The 19,070-nt window shown below is 45.7% G+C and overlaps 2 protein-coding genes across 4 annotated transcripts; one reads left to right on the forward strand and one right to left on the reverse strand.

Annotated features, from left to right (window-relative positions):
* Positions 1-1,272: 1,272 nt before the first annotated feature.
* On the reverse strand, positions 1,273-2,187 carry LOC101069462 (proteasome subunit beta type-11-like). The gene is made up of 2 exons (XM_029828378.1): positions 1,766-2,187; positions 1,273-1,621 (listed from the first exon to the last, which is right to left on the reverse strand). The coding sequence occupies exons 1-2, from the start codon at positions 2,185-2,187 to the stop codon at positions 1,273-1,275; spliced, it is 771 nt and encodes a 256-aa protein (XP_029684238.1).
* A 765-nt stretch (positions 2,188-2,952) lies between these two features.
* Positions 2,953-13,852, forward strand: LOC105417910 (protein sel-1 homolog 3). Of its 3 annotated transcripts, none has more exons than XM_029828591.1 (24): positions 2,953-3,088; positions 4,399-4,927; positions 5,021-5,147; positions 6,283-6,404; positions 6,589-6,704; positions 6,984-7,033; positions 7,161-7,284; positions 7,362-7,500; positions 7,597-7,737; positions 7,877-8,082; positions 8,157-8,336; positions 9,596-9,715; positions 9,786-9,926; positions 10,041-10,103; positions 10,204-10,380; positions 10,458-10,585; positions 10,858-10,941; positions 11,062-11,143; positions 11,336-11,411; positions 11,496-11,617; positions 11,781-11,902; positions 12,374-12,488; positions 12,672-12,735; positions 12,879-13,852. In XM_029828591.1, exons 1-24 carry the CDS (start codon positions 3,044-3,046, stop codon positions 13,106-13,108), a joined length of 3,303 nt encoding a protein of 1,100 aa, XP_029684451.1. In that variant the 5' UTR covers positions 2,953-3,043; the 3' UTR covers positions 13,109-13,852. The 3 variants fall into 3 exon arrangements, 2 of the variants coding, with proteins under 2 accessions (XP_029684451.1, XP_029684452.1); XM_029828592.1 differs by having other exon boundaries at positions 7,362-7,491; XR_003886355.1 differs by lacking the exon at positions 12,879-13,852 and having other exon boundaries at positions 11,781-11,925.
* The last annotated feature ends 5,218 nt before the right edge of the window (positions 13,853-19,070 follow it).

Raw genomic sequence — 19,070 nt, forward strand, 5'->3', positions numbered from 1 at the left:
AAGTGAATCATTTTTTCCAATTAGACTGCAAATATAATTCTGCTCCTACTGGAATACAATCTGTCAATTTCTCACTAAAAAGCTCTTTTTATTGAGGAATAAGTTTGATTCTTTAATGGAGAGTGTCAGCACACAGGCAGACTCTTTGAGCGTTTGAAGCGCTTGTTTAGTCTTGATGTTCAGTTTGGTCTCCTGAGACAGAAACCCAGATGTTTAACTCCAGTCCTGGTGAAACACCTGATTAGGCAGCAGAGGTGCAACCCCGGGGGCTGAGATCACAGTGTCTCTCGCTGGGAAGGATGTGCTGATACATAAAAACCAGAGGAGGAAAAAATCCAATAGATCTGCCACGACCCAGAGGTTTAATTTCTTCTGACTGCGAGGATTTTTCATTTTTTACAGTTTTTTTCCCTTTTGTTTATTTGTTGTTTGGGTCAATAATTTTCAAAGAATTCATAGAAAACTGGAGGGGGGAAACAAATGAATTGCTTACGAGGCAGTAAGTCTGCTTCTGCTCTCAGCTGCAGTCAGCAAGCAGCAAACTGTCAAATCTAAACACAAAGCTTTGAAGGAGGGAAGCTTACAGCCGCAGACACGCTGGCTTCTCACCATCTTGAGATTTTCTCATCGATCCTGCTCTCAAAACCCATCCTGTGTTTACAAGTTCTTCACAGCTCGTTACCACGGCACCCTCACCCAATAAGTCCATCCTCGATCAATTCCAAATGGTGGTATTTACGGATGCGATTGGGCAAGGAGGGATTTCTCCTCATCACAGGACTCCGCACTGAAAAATGAGGATTTTACACCAAAGATCTGCTGAGCACCAACACTTGACTCTGGTGGACACTGGGTACGAATATATTCACGCTTTTTTACTGTAGCAAGTTAGCTTTTCCGTTCTTCTTTTTAAACATAGTCACTCTTTAGCTACCTGGGCCCTAGAATTGCCTTCCGCTCTATTGTTTTACATTTAGAAACCTATGCCGAACATGGTTTTAAAAGCCTCTCAGACATGTTTTGGTTAATTATTAAATATGTATAACGTGCTAATGTTTGTGTCAGATGGCTAGCCAGCAGTGGTGTCCTTAGAATACATTTTTATCATCAGAGCAAACAAAATGTCAGCCTTTATTAGACGGAAGGGTACGCATAAAGAAATCATTTGAGGGATTTCCTAGTGTACAACTATCTCTTCTATTCATTAATTTTGCATCTGCAGCAATGACAGCTTTGTGTCTCTCCACAGCCGTCCTTGATGTTCCTGTTTCTTTATCCCGTGCTGTCGTTTGTTTGTTTTGAGACTTCACTCAGACTCCTCTCTCTCCCCCGTCTTTCCTTTTCTCTGTAATACTCTTCTTTTAAGTCCTCTCTTCTCCTCCGAGTCCATCCCTTTGAAGAGATGAGATAGACGTCCACACAGTTGCCTGAGTATGCGTCCCTGTGTGTGGCTCTGAAAACAGCCTCTCTGGCCACCGACGTGGCCTCCTCCACTGAGAGGTCCCATTCCACTCCTTGGTCCAAAATGGAGTAGGCGTAGGGTGATCCTGAGCCCACAGAGAAGACAGTTCCCTGTAGACGAGTGCCATCACTGCACACGTAGTACAGACTGGGTCCAGAGAAGCTGCTTCGAACACCAGCAGAGGCCTTTGGAGCGCTAGTCCCAGGACCGCCATCGACGGGCGTTCTGAAATGGGACACCTGAGGCTTCATTGATCCTGAATGCATGCTTGCGTTAGCCTTTCCACTTGTGTCTCCACCTGTTCCATCCCAGCCACACAGCGTGGCAGCCACACACAGCTCAGTTCCTTTAAATGGATGCAGCATGTGGGAAAACAACTTTGCCGCTCCTCTCGTAGACAGCCGTCGGCCGTGGCGGAGTTGGTAAAGCCGCAGTTCACGGGCCAGGATTCGTTTCCAGAGGACACAGTCGGCTGAAGTCCCTGACGTGGTCCCCACCAAGTGGCTGTGAATGGGCACTATCTTCTGCGAGGCCGGACACGCCACGAGCCCGGAGCAGCTCGAACGCGTGTCTGCGGCGGCCAGCACGCCGCCCTGAAATATGAAAGCCAGCGTGGTCGTCCCATGAGACAGGGGAAAAGGAAGAGGAACAGATGGAGAGGAGGCCAGAGGAAGAGTGCTGGGCAGTGCAAGGAATGACGCGATGGAGTCGGGGGACGAGATCATGCTGGGGCTCCGGGCTGTGTTGATTTGCCCAAACTCCAGTGGATTTTTACCCAAGTAATCTGGAACAGGCGTATAAAACTCAAACAGACTTGTGCTATTTCTCAAGGGTAAACCTAGCGCTTCCCGACAACCCGGCCCTTTCATTAAAGACACCGACGAACCCTCATCGGTGTCCAAAAACGTCTGTAAATGGCAAAAGTCCTGCAACGCCATTGAAATAAATCAAAACTTTTTCCTCCTTTCGCCTCAGCCCTTGAGAGAAACGTCAGATACCAGCAGCTGCGGCTTTATATAGACAACAGGAGAACATTCCTGTGCATGTGGTAACAGGAAAAGAGCATATCGCATCATCATCGTTTTCTGATCCATCATTCCCTTTCCTTTAAAGCATCTACAGTAGCCCATGGGTAATTAATTTTGGTTGCGATATCAGGTTGTTTCTCAGATCAGATGTCTTCAAAGGCTTGCGTGGGAGGAGGCCATGGAGGACGCCGGGTGATGGCAAGGCCTGGGCTCGAGCACATCAAATTAAGTTAGACTGTGAGCTTTGATGCGTCGCTTCCTTGGAAAGTTTCCTATTAGATGCAGGAATAATGCGTCTCAGACAACTTCTTTTTTTCCCCCAACACACTAGAGAGTCGTTGAAGTCGAGCCCAGGAGGTGGTGTGGCTCTTTAAACCAAGATTATGCAAACTGCCGAACTTGAAACACAAGAATGTCAGGTCAATCAGCATAGCACAAGGGCGTACGCTCGCAACCACCTGATGGGAACGCACAGCTTCTAAACACACATGTTGAGTGGCGCGGATTTATTAAAGCCGCCTAGTTTATTCTCTGTTAACTTGCACGAGTCAAAATGATCTTAGGCCACATTTATGTTTCCACGGCCGCGATTGCAATGGTAAGAAGATCAACGCTTTTTTATTATAATGAGCTGTTTGTCATGAGTTTGGTGTAAAAGGTAAATTGCACGGAGACACAATTAGAGAGCAGCCTCAGATGTTTCTGGAAACCGTAGACAGAGTGTTAGTATTTCCTTTGCCAGATGGCCAGAAACACAATTTCATTAATACAAACCGCCTCCTAACTATTAAACCAATGACAGCTGTTTGCAGATATGTAAATGTTAAAGAAAAAGTGAGGAAGTTAACAACTGGACTCACATTAAGTTTTATTAATGCTCGTCTTTTAGTCTCAGCTTTTGCACAGGCGAAAACACAGCACTTTGAGCCCCTTATTAATTGTCAGCTAGGGGCATTCTAATAAAATGTCAAACTGCATCCACGCTTATGGGGGAACAACCATATTCTCAGCTGATTTATTACCTCAACATACTGCTGTAATTAGCATATAGCACCAGCCCTGGGTTTGACTTATTTTGCAGTGCCGCATTATGCCCATTCTGCAAATTATTATGCAATTGGTAACAAGAGCTGCTGTAACTCCAAACTGTATTCTACAAGTGATTGATTGAAGGTGCTGGGCTACAAACTGCAAGTGCACGGACGGATTTAACAGAACGGCCCATCAAAGGACTGGACGTCAAACGCTCATCTTATATTACAGTAAAATCAATCCGTGTCTAATTAATGATGCTAATCGGTAACAGGGGAAATGAATCTTTATCCGTGTCTACATGCAGTAAAGTGGACCGTTTCATGTTGTAGACAGTCCTCTCCAGAAGCCCCGCGGCTGAATCCGTGCCCCATAAATCAGTGCCAGCCTGTTTGTCTGTCTTGTTTGTGATTCACTCACTAGACGTGGATTCTATTTTCTCCTTTGGACTCTTTTTTTTTAAATTTGCCTTCTTACTCCCTTTGAGTGTGTTTGTGTAATTGCCTAGAGTCTGACATCAGACCATTTCTCATGCAGGACAACCTGTGTCTTCAGAGCTTTTTTTAAAAAATAAATAAATAGTGGATTCATTTATTTCATGTCGTGCATCGAGCTAATGCACTTAAAATGTATATAGTCGTGATTTAGTCCTGACCCTGAAAAATAACAAAATAATACAGCGCTCTACAAAAGATCTTAGCCTCCTCCTGGGGGACCCCAATAAAGGGCTGCTTCTGGTAGCAATGGAATGGAACTTGCTGCCCCCCAAAAAACTCAAATGTTCTTTTTTACTCCTGTTCGTCTTAGCTATGAAATGTTAAAATAAAAACATTTTCTTAACATTCATTTAATTCTATATATCTATCTTTCACCCAGGGACTGTGTGTCTCCCAACAAACCGTTTCATCTGCCTGGGCCCGGACCGGAGAGAGCACACCTGATAATTATATAGGCTTCCAATCAGTTCCTGACAGAGTGGCAGACGGCTCATTGGTCCGTCTGCGCTATCGGTGCTCCAGGCCATGTCGGCTGCGACTGGAGGTGGTGGTGCCCACATTAAGGAAGACAGATTTAGTGGTTTTCAGGAGGAAATGGGCGTGCAGCATAGCCCGAGTCTACAGGGTCCAGCAGGTACGGCTCAGATGGCCCCTGCCTATTTTCCATCAAAACAACTTTATCAGAAGGAGCATTTTGGATGCCCGCAGTGTGACATTTCGTGCTTGGTTAGACCACCGTAATGAATCTGGGACGTACCACAAGTCCTTGTGGAGGATTTGCAGAGTTCTGCAGCTTAAATCATTAGCACGGCATCCAGCTCAACGCTCCAGTGTGTGCCTGTCGTGGCCAGCTCAGCTCAAGTGGAACATGACCAGAAACACAATTCTTCCCTGTGCACATGAGTCTGGTCAGACCATTAATCACTAATCATTAATATGAAATCTAATCTTCGTTAGCAGAACGTTCTAATGGCTTCTGTTGCTTTTTGACCTGTGTACAGGCATGGTTGATATGCTGAAGTTCCCGCTGGCAAGCAGTGGCGAGAACTTTGGAGTGGTCCGTAGATTCCAGCCTTTTATTGACAGAAATCTGGAGAGAGCTCGTGTTCGTGCTGTGACACGACCCAGGTCAGTTTAACACATTGATGCATCCTCTAGTTGCTGTCAGCAAGAGCTTTGTCTCAATAAAACATGAACACAAAGAGCAAGTACGTGTAATACACATTTTTTGTTCTCAAATTGGGATAATAGAAGGTTGTATGATGAATAAACCTTGAACCTAAAAGAAGCTTTTATGCTAAATATAAAAATTTTTTGGTGGTACTACAAAAGAAAAACTTTTTCCTTTTATTTTAGGTTTCGCGCTCTTGCACGACTGCGTGTCGCTTTCAAAGATTTATTTGATTTCTTTATTTCATACATTTAAATTTATATGGGCCTTTAAACTCAACGGAATGCATAAAATAACAGGGTGAAGGCTTCTTCTACAGACAATCCACTAAAATAGATATTTCAAGCACAAACGTGAATGGCCTGAAACAGGTGGGAGTAAAACAACAACAGGTTTAACAACAGTACTGTTCCTCCGGGAACTTTTGTATTATCTGGAGGTCTTGACTCACAAATCAGAGTAAGAAAACACAGAGCGGCACCCACATGCGTCTCATTTCAAGGGAGGGGGAGTTTACTGGGTGACCCGGAAATGATTCACACGTCTAGGAATCCGATGGCTCGTGGAATAAATGAAATGATCTATTTTTGATGAAAAGAGTAGAGCCCCAGGCCACCCTGTTGTATTATAGATACCAAGGAGAGCATTTTTATTTTTTTTTATTATTTATAGTATTTGCTTGTCCTGTCCTGTTTTCCGGGGCTTTTTCCTGAATTCACTGACCTCCTCAATTTGTTATTGGTTCCGTGCCTCTCGATCAGCAGCTCCAGCCTTGGCAGAACCCTCGTTTCATCAGTGCTTTGTGTTGCTGTTAGCAAGTTAGCAGGCCACAGGTGACGCATGCGACCCTGATGAGTTCCCTCTCAGTGCCAGCTGATGCTTTAAATCGCCGCTCTTTCGCTTTTACTTCAGGGTCGTTTACAAGCTTCCCAACACGTCTTCACCTGAGCATATAAGCGTCGTATTTACAGGCAGTGACAGACGCCGAGGTCAGTCATTTGTAGCGGATGGAGCTGTGTTTTGAATTCAGCCGCACGCCTCATTGGCTCAAGGAATGATTCCTCAAATGTCGTTTTCTCGCTTGGTTTTCAGCGTCGCGTTATCGGTGTGGATCTACCTGCTGGAATGGTGTCACCAGAAGCTGTGCGGGATCATCCATCATCTCGATAGGAACGACTCTTATGAGTCTGTCCTGATGCAGCTCACAGACGCAGGTGGGTCACGGCAGCCTGGGCGCGCACCTGATGCCACCTGAGAGGATTAGCTTGACGGCGCCCTGAGATGACTGTCAGCGGTGATGTGTGTTTTGCGAGACGGCGGAACAGACTGTGTGATGTATTAATAAAGAGAGTTGCATCTGCTGTGGTGAAATATACAAGTGCCGCATCTCCCTCGTAGGGGACGTCATAATTCAGGCACGCCTGGCGAGAGGAGAAGATGAAGCTTTCCGAACCAGCCTGCACTTACCCCTGAGGAAATGGATTAGACTAGACTGTTACATACAGGACTCCGAGGTAGAGAACTCTGCGTGCTCCTCTGGGTGTCAGAATTGGGGTGGGGAAGGACCTCAGGCAACAGATTTTAGTCTTTTTGTCTCATGAGTTTGCTCCACTGCCCTCGCTCTGCGAGGTCTGAGCTCCTGCAGGAACAGCTGTAACATCCTAAAAGATGTTTGTTTTCCAGCTGGCAAATGCAGCCCCCACTGCAATTTGGAGCTGTTTGCAGCTGAGTGCTTTTTATGTGCGTGCATCTTTCTCAGCTCATGCATTATTACGTGTGCGTCTTACTCTCAGGTGCTGCTGGATGCCACGTGGGACGGTGACATCCACAGATATGTATATATGTATGATACTGGGCTTTTTGTATTTTTGCACCTTTTCTTAACAAAAGTCTGTGGAAACGCTACAAAACACATGTCGGAGATAAATGATGCAGTGATCAGGAGTTCTGTGGTTTTGAATATCACAAAGGTTTCAAGACAGCGTCCGTTACGATGACACCGATGGGTACTTCGTGATCGGAGGAAGCAGGTTCGTACCAGGCATCCATGGATACTTTGGTCCCACCAAGTACTATCGGTTCGGAATTAAAGAGGTATTTCCCGATTTAGTTGTTTAGACTTTAGATGTTTGGATATATTTAGTTGGAATTCACAGATGGGACCGCCATAGGTACGAAACCCCCTGCCGAATTTACACAAACTGGATGGGACCCATCAGGAGTGTCAGGAAATGGAGCAGCTTACGGCTGCTTTTCTTGGAGCAGTAACAGAGAGTGTCCGCCAGTCACGCATGGATGAAGGTGAAACAGGTGCTGAAACAGGCGTTGCAGCCATTCTATTGTGTTCAGGCTAATAGCTCTATGAAAAGGCCGCTGCTAAACAGGTTTTACGTTTAACTCTGCCAGGCGTCTGTGTAACGCAGTTCCTCAAACTGTGGACTCAGTTTGGAAAGAACGTCAGCCCACAACCCTGGACCTGGGAACAGCAGCTTCAGTACAGAACTCTCTTTCATGTCTTGCAAACACAGCAGGAGGAGATCAAAGCAGGTGCCACTGTGTGTGTGTGTGTGTGTGTGTGTGTGTGCGTGTGTGTGTGTGTGTGTGTGTGTGGTATATATTGTTTCCGCTGTCTATATACATCACATCTGAATTTACAGACATTCACCCCTCCATCATCCACCCACAGGGACTTTGACAAAGAAGCAGCTCAGACATATATTGTTTGAGGAGGCAGTTGATGCAATCTTCACTGCGGATCAGGCAGAAAATAAGATCTCTTCCAGATCTAGGGCTCTACTGCAGGCGTCCTCCTGCTTTGGGAATCACCAGGCATCCCTCCTTTTGGCAACTATCCACCTCTCGGGCCTAAGACAGGAAGTTGACCAAGAACAGGTAGAGCCGGCAGCTTTTTAGGATGGACTTTTTCCTCATATCTGTGTGATGTCTGTGTGTACTGTATGTTTAAGGGTCACGTCTACAGTTTGATCGGTGCAGCGGGTGACAACCGCTTTGCCCTCATGCACGCGGGGTACAAGCACACACAAGGAATTGATGGCTTTCCAAAAGACTTGGCTATGGCCTACAGCTACTATTCCAATGCTGGGGCACAGAGCAGCGCTGACAGTTTCAGGGTACACGAAAAGACGGTATGTAACTAATGTAACGACCTGTGTTATTACTCTTTAAGGGTGACATCGCGGCTTATTCCTGCAAGCGGCCCAAAAAGGCTTTGTCCAACTTTGGTGCTTACTGTGGTTTATTTCAGTGCTTCGATTTGTTGCTACAATGAATTCTGTTGATTAGATATTCATACAATACTTTTATCATTTTCATTCAAATTAGTAGCAAGATGGTAAACACAAATCCTGCATGATGGAGAGGTTGGAGCGCACCCACAATATAAAATACATTCCTGAGCCCCTTACACTAAGATAAATGATCACAACTAAACTAACCAACTAACCAAAATAAATGCACTTTATCAAAATGTCCTCGCTTTGCTAGTGAAATGAGCGTTAGACAATGTTACATCTGTAAACATGATTCTGAATGTGTGATTGACTCCTGTTGGTCCAGGCATGCGACAACATTATTGGGATTGTTATTTTAAATTCATTAATTTAATCAAATTGTTGGTTGTTATTATTGAATAGGACTCCGCTGATAAGCAGAAGGAAATAAGAGGACTTTTTCCCCCTGTTGATTGCTGTTATATTTACATAAGCGCCATCACTTCAGGGAGGGTTCATCAAAACACTGAAGGAATATATTGAAGTCTTGAATAAGCTGCAGCGACGTTAGTTACTGCCCAGATAACCTATTTACAATCAACTCCTCCTAAGACTCTACAAAGTTGCAGATAATGACAAAATGTCCTGCCAGAATTAAAGCTGTGTTCTTCTGTGTGTCCAATGATTGCACAGCCCAGATGGTAAACGCGCATCAGTTATACGCAGTCTTGTTCTATCAATACAGAAGAAATGTTGTTTCTGTCCGTCAATGCTCATCCAACCACGCGCCTCACCTGTGACAATCGCCAACCTGAGTCCGACAAATGACAGCATCTCTATTAACGTTCGCACCGATGCAGCTGAACTGGTGGACCCACGGTCCTCCCACGCCACCCTTCAAAGTCTTTTCACACATTATGACACAAAATAGAGCCAAATATGCCTCTGAAGTGATCATTAGCAAGGATCCCACATCACTCAACAAGGATCCTTCCACCTTGGTACAAAACTTGAAACTGGTTAACAGAGCGCCAAAGGAAGAGAAGCTGCCGGCATGAATTCTAATGTAACCTTTAGCTTTATCATTTGGACTTGGTGCGTTCATTCGCATGTATGGTTTTAATGCCATGTGTTTTTATGGGAAATGCCACACTTAAAATATGTTCCCTGTACAGCAGCACAACCTCGAACACATCTACCTGAGCGAGGAAGGTCTCAACAGCCTCGATGTCGTGAACAATGATGTCTTTGAGTATCTAAAGTTCCAAGCAGAGCGCGGCGACATCGAGTCTCAGGTAAGTTCACGTCTCTGTTAGTTCCATTGGGCAGCTGTCAGAGCAGGTAAATAACGTCTGTTTAATCCAGAAACATCTGGCGACAATGATGTACTGGGGTCTACACGGAGTTTCTAAAGACCCAGTCGGTGCGCTGAGGTGGTTTGAAAAAAGCGCTCTGCAGATGAAGGACGCGTCGGCGGTGTACGACTACTCCATCCTGCTGATGAAGGTGCCGTGAGGAATAAAAGCTCCGCTTATATCACAGTGGAACCGAGCTCTGGATATGCTGTCTGTGTTTCTGACAGTTATTGACTGACTGACTGACTGATGCTGATTTCTTAAGGGCCTGGGAGTGAAACGGAACTACACCCGAGGTCTTCGACTGATGGAGAAAGCCGCAGCAATGGTGTGTGTGTGTGTGTGTGTGTGTGTGCATAATCCTCGTAATCATTTCAGTGTGTACCGCATGTGTCTTTTTTAAACTGCTGTTTGTTGGTTCGCTTTAGGGCTCAATTAATGCCTTGAATGGTTTGGGCTGGTACCACGGGATTATACGGAAAGACCACGAAAATGCCGTGAAATACTTCGAACGAGCGGCACTAAACGGGAGCAGTGATGCCATGTTCAACCTGGGAATTTATCATGCCAGCGGAAAAAATCCCAATAGCCCATTTAGAAATGAGGTCTGCCTCCCTCTCACGCCGCCAGTGGCCGATCAGGTGCAATCGATGACCCCATATATTTCCTTAATGGTCCACAGACAGCTGCGTTCCAGCAGTTCCTGAATGCATCTCGACTTGGACACGTGGGCGCCTCGGTGGAGGTGGCGTGGTACCTTTCCACAGGAAACCTGGAAGGCGTGTCTCAGGATGTGGAGAGGGCGGTCATGTGAGCGGCTTTCATTAACTCCATTAATGGATTTATCCTGGCCTGTTGCATTGCGCCCCCCCCCGGCGCAGGCATCTAAATTCAGTGACAGCGGCTCATTTAACGGCAGAAGCCAGTATTTGCATATTTGAAATGAGTCCCTGTCTTATTGCCTCAGTCAACATTTAGCTTCTGATAGTTATGAATTCAGAGCCTCTCGCAGGCTTTTGTGTAGACTTCATCATTGAGATCATGTTCAATAATTTACTCTTTATGTTCTGGAATTCTTTTAGATTGCTAAAACGTGTCTGTGAGCTGAATGGACATCTTGGATTTATGATCAAAGAGGCGCTTAATGCTTACCTCCAGGGCTCTCGGTAGGGACATTCATTTTAATTACTTTTCAATTGCCCTTGCTGCTTTATTTTTTTTCCTGCTCTTTGCTACCATCTCCATCCGTTCACACATAAATTATGGTGTGGGTTTTTTTTGCACAGGCAGCGGGCATTGGTGAAGTATGCCTTGGCAGCTGAAAGCGGACTGAATTTGGCCCAGATCAATGCAGCACATTTATGCGAGGTAAATGGATGTGGTTAACCCTCAACCAAGAAAATCTCTCAGTCGGATTTGTCAGAGCGTGTGGAAATGTTTGTCTAATTCTGGAGCCAACTGTACCCCTTAAACTCCCGTCATGTGCTGAGAAATGGAAAAGCAAACCAGGTGGCAGCTGATAACCTTTGGCACTGTTCCGCTTTCTCTATCCCACCGCAGGAAGCGCATGTTAGTCAGGATTGTGGGTGGAGGTACCATAACCACTCCATATTAAACTATGATCCCCATCCATCTGGTGAGTTCCCCTCGTTTCATTTTGCTTTAACCTCTCTCTTTGCTGTCTGGCTGATCAGCACAAAGCATTTATCTTCCTCCGTAGCGCTGCTGAAAATGGGTGACTACTACCGCGACTTATCCTCCAGGACAGGAATAGACTCATTATCCTTGCTTGGCCAGGCCATATTGATGTATAGCAGAGCAGCTGCAGCAGGAAGCCCTCAGGTGACAGATTTACTCCAGCTGTAATCTCATCTTCCTATGATAAACTCAATTAAGCTTCCACGGACGGAGGCCCGCGCAATAAAAAACAACAAACAGCGTTATGCAGTGTTATTATGTGGAGTCTTTGCCAGTGAGTGGTTTTATTTTCCGCACGGATCCGCAGGGTCTGTACAACGTGGTCGATCTGGTGGAGCGAGGGCACGTTCTTCCGGGGAGAGCCCGCAGCTGGTTTAATGTGTCCCGCCTGGATAACCAGGACGTTGTGGTGGAGAAGATCCTAAAAAGGTGCTCGATCAGAAAATATCGGAGTAAGAGAAAAGGAATGGGGTAACTACATCAATGACTCTAACAGGGCCAAACTTAGGGCTGACCTGGAAAAAAGGACCTGGACCCCATGTCTGGACCTTTCCTACAAATGATATTAATCGCGTGTCTTGGTTGTATTTGTCTCATTGTAATGAGAATCTAAACCTATGATGTTGGAGGCCCGTCACGTAAAGAAAAATGACGATTGAATTTAGGGCTTTAAATAAAAAAATCTCCATTCTCATTAGTTGGGTTTTTCCCATCGTATCAACGATCACCACGTTAGCGTATCCAGGTGAGGAATTCCCAACCATCACCACCAACACCTTTATAGTATAGTTTTTAATCTTCAATTTGTATTTATGGATTTGCATTTACAGAAGAGAGCAGAGTTAAGCTAAAATATGCTGTTATTACTACTCATTATATCACGTACTTCTGTTCCTTCAGATGTGTGCAAACTGAGGATGAGGAACTAATAACTCCCTGCTCTGTAGCTCTGCTCAGGGTTCAGATGAGAAAAGCCTTGAGGAGAATGACACAGAAGAGTGCACAGCTCGTCTTGGTAAGCATAAGGCTTAAAGAAGAAAAGAAGCGGGGCTGCGCTCCTACAGTCCTTTGATACCGCAGCTAAATTCAATAATTGAAACGTGTGAAAGTGCAAGTGTGACTCATTCTGAATAAGATATTATAGAGGCTATAGGATACTACATTCAGACTAATTCAAATCGCTCTCATTCCTCTGCAGGCATACGCAGCTCTTCTTTCTGTGGGTGTAATTAGCGTCACTATTCCATTACAAAACTGTCTCGGTAAGTCCGCTCGGCACCTACTTGCATGAATTTACCACTAGATGGTGAAAGCTCCTCACGCATTAGCTCGCTTTGTCACACATCTGTGTAATCACATGTTTCTCCATGAGCTTTTTATCACTCCCCTCCTGTGATTGCTGCAGAGCGAGCCGTGCGACGGCGGGCGAGGGCGTCCTCCGTCAGAGAAGGTGGCAGCGACTTGAATAGAGAGCAGGATGGCATCACGGGAGGGGGCCACGGGACACTGAGGGCTCGCTGGGTTAGCATCCTCAACAGGGAGCAGAGGCTGCAGCAGATAGGAGACGTGGCTGTGACTCTGTCCGGTGTGTGTCTGTGCGCTTTCTGGACCATGCTCCTCTATCATCTCTTATGAGGACCCCCCCCAAAGGTCACGCGCTGCTCTTGCTGAGTCTCAGAGTTGACGGGTTCTCGTGAATATGGTGCAAAGGGGATGACGGCGACACTGGGATGGACCAGAATCTGTTCTAATAGGTCAACTATTAAGACTTGTTCTTTGGCCTATCAGTGACATATTGATAATAGGTGTCTCACGTGAGGGTGGACATGGGACAGCAGCATGCAGGGACATTTCAACAGGTTGTCCAAGGCCAGAGGGTGTAGCTTTAGCCTCTGCCTGGGTAGGTGCTCCTGTTCAATAAAGATAAAACCCTATCAGTTTTAACCATCTCTAGGAGAGATAACAGGTGAGAAGGATTAGTCGCCATAGCAACAAAGGAAACCGATTAATCGAAACGCGATGCCCCTCTTGTTCTTACAGATGACATATTAGGCACCATTGCCGGAGGAGTTTTCTGTCCACGTTGCTCACAAATGTGAGCTATTTGTAGGTCTTCAGTGATTCCCAGCTGCGGGCGACTGCGGCTGCTGTGCAGTTCAGAGCAGCGGGTGTTGTTGCCGGCCTCTCCGTGGAGCTGTCATTAGTTAAATACGGAGTTCTTCAGTGTAAACAGCACCGCACGGAGCTCCTCACTTTAGAATCAAGGCTCTATAATTTGGGGATTGACTAATGATCCCTGTCTTCTCCGTATCTCTTTCTTTAAGGGCGCATGTCACCAGGGCAAAAACAATGCATATTTTTACACACGTGCACGTCTGTCGTTTCGTGACCGTCGCTATTTTTGTATTGAATTTATATTGTGAAGACGTATTTATTTAAGATTTTAAGGTTGAATTACTGTTTAAAACATCGATATTGTACATTAAAGATGTCAAAAAGGAACCGTTCCACCTTTTTCAAAACCTTTTTCACAAGATGTGTTGTGGTGCGCGCTATTGGACAGCTTAGTATGACATTATTACAACGTAATACCTTTTCCAACAATCACCTGTTAACCCAATAATTTACTGTGGACCAGCCTGAAGTTCGTCATCAGCAACGTGTGCAGCATATTTTCAGCGTGAACAAGAATTTTACATAATGTTTGATTATAATGTGACAGTAATGAACTGATAACACATTAGCTGATGTTGTGCAGTTGTTCCCGATGAACTTTGACCAGCCTCATTACACCATGAAGCTCAACATGGACTTTCGCAGCGTTCAATCCTCTCCAGCTGCATTTCCCTCACCACAGAAAAAGCTTTGTTATATTATCATTATTATTATTTACATTCCTGTGTGCAGAGGATGTGCTGGCGACACACAAATGCATGCACGCACATGCACAAACAATCTTTTTTTCCCCTCCAATTATTAAATGAGTGCAGATTAAATCCATTCCTTATCGTACCTCCCTGGACTTTGGCAAGGCCTGTGTCAAATATACCTGCAAACAGTCATTAATGTGAACACCAGCCATTGATTAGGGTGCCCATGTCCCAGTCTGACGCCTCCAAACTAAATAAAGTTATAACTTTTTATTTTTTTCATTTATTTGAAAGGGTTTATCAGAGTTCTTTTGCTCCGCACGGATTTAAAATGAAATCATCTGTGTTGTTACTGTAAAATGGGCTAAAAATACAGTAGTGTGTGTCTATAATTTGGATCAGATGATCGGAGAGTTCAAGAGTCCTTAGCTGTAGCTCAAAGGTCGACGATGTGTGTGACGACAGCAGAACCTGGAAGATTCTTCTTCATCATCCTTGTCATCTTCTTCTTTTACTCTTATTATTGTCAGTAGTGCTTTTAAGGTCAGATGCTAAAACGAAATGCAAAACCAGCTACCAATTAAAGCGTTGAAGCAATGATGTCATAACCTGCACACACACACACACACACACACACACACACACACACACACGCACACACACACACACGTGCTGCACAAACTAACAATTCAAATACATGCTGCCCTTTCATTTCATATGAAGTCAAATGTTTTGGCAAAAAAAAACCCCACAGGGTTCATGTGACGAATCACATTAAAATGTCAAAACACAATAGCTCCTTAAAATGTGGTATTTAAATGAGTTTTTTCTTTTCTCTTGTTTGATGGCTATATCCCTTTCAGGGTCACAGGGAGGGTGCTGGGGCCTATCCCAGCAGGCAGGGATCCCCCTAAATGGGTGGTCAGCTCATCTCAGGGCCCTAGGTGAGGATATGGGAGTCGGCAGGTTGCTCAAGGGCACGTCGGTAGTGCTCTGAAGGTGTTTGCAGACTCATTGTAGTTCCAGGATGTTACCAGAGTTGCATTTTCTGCTCAACGTCATTTGTGTTTCGCCTCGGCTGATTCAGGATCAGCTAACCACGCACAATCTAAAAATGTCACTGGCTACATCGCAGCACAGAGCGTTCCCTTCACACTGATGCGCTGAGCTCAGGCCGAGTGCGTCCGAGCGTCTGAGTGTGCACGCCAATCCTGGAGGGAGGCGCACGTGTCACCGTCAACGCTGCTTTGTCACCGTGACTCTTCCAGCAGGCAGCGATTTTCTGCATTCGAAATTTAAGGAGCGGGATTTTTCGTTCAATTAGGCCTGATTTGTTACTGTCACGCGCCCGTGCACGGCCCCTATTTTAGAACGCCGTGTGGTGTCTATGGGCTGTGCTTTTGCTGACCTCCGGGGGCGCTCTGCTGCGACGCCGCCCGTGGAGAGTGGAGGTTGTTAGCTTTGAGCAGGCATCTGATGGTTGGGCACCCGCCCGTCATCCTCACAACCACTGACCAGATACCGCCGCGACCTTTAAGTGCTGAGTTTAAACCCCAGACCTCCCTCTGCCGTCCCTGCTCGCATCCAAACCTTCGGAGAAGAGCGAGTCACCCTGCACAAACTTCAGAAGAGTGAGCGCTCGACTACTGGGGGTTCATTTTTACAGATTTTTTGATATTCTTAGGTTTTTGTAAGGCATTTCTGAATTATTAAAGAGGAGAACAGGCTGGATGGAGCGAGTTTACGTGCAGCAGATGGTCTCAGAGCAGGAGTGACCCACTGAGGCTGGACCTCATACTCCTGCTTGTGAGGGTGAACAATTACTAAAAGGGTGAAATGTGTAGGGAAAGCGACATATTATCATCATAAATAAAAGCTTCCCGGCTTGTTATGTCTTTTTTTCTTACTAAATTGTCTAATATTAATTTCGTATCGGTGGTGGCTCGACTCCATTAAGTGTCCCAGCACAGCAGAGAGGACTTTGCCAAATGGAATGGTCATAAATTATTGAACCTCTGCGTTGCCTCTTCTGACGCATCATGAAACAAACACCAAAAATAAAAAACAAAACTCTGGCGACGCGGCGAGCGCGACCGTCCTACTCTACCAACCACGTATGAATGTTGTCACTCATTATTAGGCCTGCGTGGACCTTCACCCATCAGCAGCCATTGAATAAATGAGCCTCCAAGTTGCCGTAAAAACGATAATCAGACCATAAAACGCAGCAATAAACAGATTAACTGTGCTTTTTTATAAACATCTAATGATCTGGCTGGGAAGGAAGGAAGGAAGAAAGGAAGGAAGGAGGGAAGGAAGGAGGGAATAAAGGAAGGTTGGTTACTGTTATTTTCATTTTTGCATGCTAATTACAGAAACCCACAGCAACCACACATCAGCGATGGCGAAGAAGGAAACATTTTACTACATTACTCAAAAAAATGAGGCTAAAGTCACCGGACCAAGGATGCTGCCATCAGAGTTCAGTCGCAAATCATTTCACTTTACAATGCTATGTTAAATCCCATAAGCAATCGAATTTATTCCTTTACTGCACAAATGTGACTAAAGAGACGAGCACATCAAGATGAACTTTCAAGTCTTAGCTGGCTACCAAATGCAACGTGCAAGCTCGGCGTCGCTAATGCTAACGCTCCTTGGTTCGCATCTCCCAAAGAAAACCTGATAAATCTGTATTATTATTTGTGTTTTATGAACTCTGACGGCCACGGGGCTGTGCACCAAGCTGAGGTCAGGCCTCACATGGAAAGTCCTGCGTGGGCGTTCAGGGCCTCGTATATCTAGTTTATGGTCTGTATACATTGGCCGTCACAGTTAATTATTGGCAGGTATAAAAGAGGATTGCCTTTGGCAAAGCGTGACATGAGTGTAACAGTAAAGAATAACACAGAACTACCTACCCGCTCATAGAGGCTGCTGTAAAATACCACATTTGTTCCAAGAATATAAGAAACAGAGGAATCGTAACCTGGTCAGTAAACATGATTCTTGCGTAACAACTAAGATTCACCTGAGAAGTACTTGTGGGAGCCTTTAATGATGTTAATTCTGAGTAATTGTCAGAGATTAATCATCTTTATCAGGCTTATCAGCCACTTCATGGTTGCCTCCTGGTCAGCGAGGTCAAAGATCCATCCCAGCTGTGGAGGTGGGGCTCAAGTCTCATTTCTCTGCAGGATTTAGCGGCTTAATGTGATCATGTTATCTTTACATCTAGCCAAAGCTGTAAATAAATAGTAAACAAATACACAAACATTATGTACCACCCAGAAGGCTTCAGAGCCGCTGTGTTAAACTGTTCTTTATTCTGCCATAATGATATCAGAACTTTTACTTTAATCTGGAATGTCTTATTTGATCTCTGCAGGTTAAGATTTCTATGAGTTTACAACATGATACGGTTGATAACGCCCTTTATGGCAGGCTGAGTGTGTGTGTTATTAACTTTGGTTGTTTTCCACGGGTGCATTTGTATTTGGTGTTTGTTTGTGTCATGTAAAGTTCTTGTCTTTAAGACTTTAGGAGTCCGGTTTTAGAACATAAAGAGATGGCGGGATGTTGCTTCCAGAGGATGGAGGCCACCGTGGGAACATCCAGCACACGTTGAAGCGACGGTGCGTTGAGGGTCAGACTGTAACGGGGGAATAAAGGGTTCTGCAGAAGAATCTATCCTCCGTTTGTATCTGAATTCCAATCAGCCGTTATTCCCCTGCTGATGTCATTGTGAAGCCGTTTGACTGCCAACGCCACCAGCGCTGCTCGCCAAACCTTTGCCGATGAAGAATCCATTTGGACGGAGAGATAATTCCCAGGACACACACCCACACACACACCCACACACAAAGAGAAACCCAGAAGGAACCATAAGTCAGACTTCTTGCGACAGCATTTGTTCTGCAGCATGGCTCCGCACGCCTTGCTGCATTTTATCACTTAATGTTTATCTTTGCATTCTTCTTCTGGTCTCCATCTGAAACGCTCGAGTTGTGTAACGACCCGATACGTGCGTGGGGCTCGGGCACAAATGTGACAAAATCCTAAAGCTGGGAAGATAAAATTGCATTACACTTTAGCTGAACTCATAATCCAACCTGGGCGACGCCACAATAACATTCTTCATAGTGTAAAAAAGAAAGAAAAGAGAGAAAGTGTGTGTGACATTTCTGGTAATTCAAATATTTTCCTCAGCAAAAGGCAGAGAAATAAGGAAGTGGAGTCTTGCTGTAAAACTATAACTTTTTAATGTCAACGTGTGTCATCGAATTAGTGCGCTGTCACCACGTCTCGCCTGCTAATGTGACTCAGGGAGAGAAAAGAACAGTTAAAAGTCCACACGGGTGGAAAATCCTGAAACAATTAAATGTGAGACATCGTCAGGGTCAGAATTATTCAGTGTCGTGTGGGCGCGATGCCACCGAGAGTCCTCGTGTTTCCTGGTGTGTTCCTGGTGGTGGCAGGGGCAGGGGCAGGGGCAGCGGCAGGTGCAGGGGCAGCGGCAGGGGCAGGGGCAGGGGCAGCGGCAGGGGCAGGGGGAGGGGCAGGGGCAGCAGCAGGGGCAGGGGCAGGGGCAGCAGCAGCAGCAGGGGCAGGGGCAGGGGCAGGGGCAGCGGCAGGGGCAGGGGCAGGGGCAGCAGCAGGGGCAGGGGCAGGGGCAGCAGCAGGGGCAGGGGCAGGGGCAGCAGCAGGGGCAGCAGCAGCAGCAGGGG

This window comes from Takifugu rubripes, chromosome 20 (assembly GCF_901000725.2).
Source record: "Takifugu rubripes chromosome 20, fTakRub1.2, whole genome shotgun sequence".
Classification (NCBI taxonomy): Eukaryota; Metazoa; Chordata; class Actinopteri; order Tetraodontiformes; family Tetraodontidae; genus Takifugu; species Takifugu rubripes.

Excerpts from the sequence above, each read along its gene's own strand:
- LOC101069462 (XM_029828378.1), bottom strand. The coding sequence starts at position 2,187 with ATGATCTCGTCCCCCGACTCCATCGCGTCATTCCTTGCACTGCCCAGC. Across the intron at positions 1,622-1,765 it reads ACGCTGTGTGGCTGGGATGG|CTCTGGACCCAGTCTGTACT; the intron begins AACAGGTGGAGA and ends TCGAAGCAGCTT.
- LOC105417910 (XM_029828591.1), top strand. The coding sequence starts at position 3,044 with ATGATCTTAGGCCACATTTATGTTTCCACGGCCGCGATTGCAATG. Across the intron at positions 10,586-10,857 it reads GATGTGGAGAGGGCGGTCAT|ATTGCTAAAACGTGTCTGTG; the intron begins GTGAGCGGCTTT and ends GAATTCTTTTAG. Across the intron at positions 11,618-11,780 it reads CTGCAGCAGGAAGCCCTCAG|GGTCTGTACAACGTGGTCGA; the intron begins GTGACAGATTTA and ends ACGGATCCGCAG.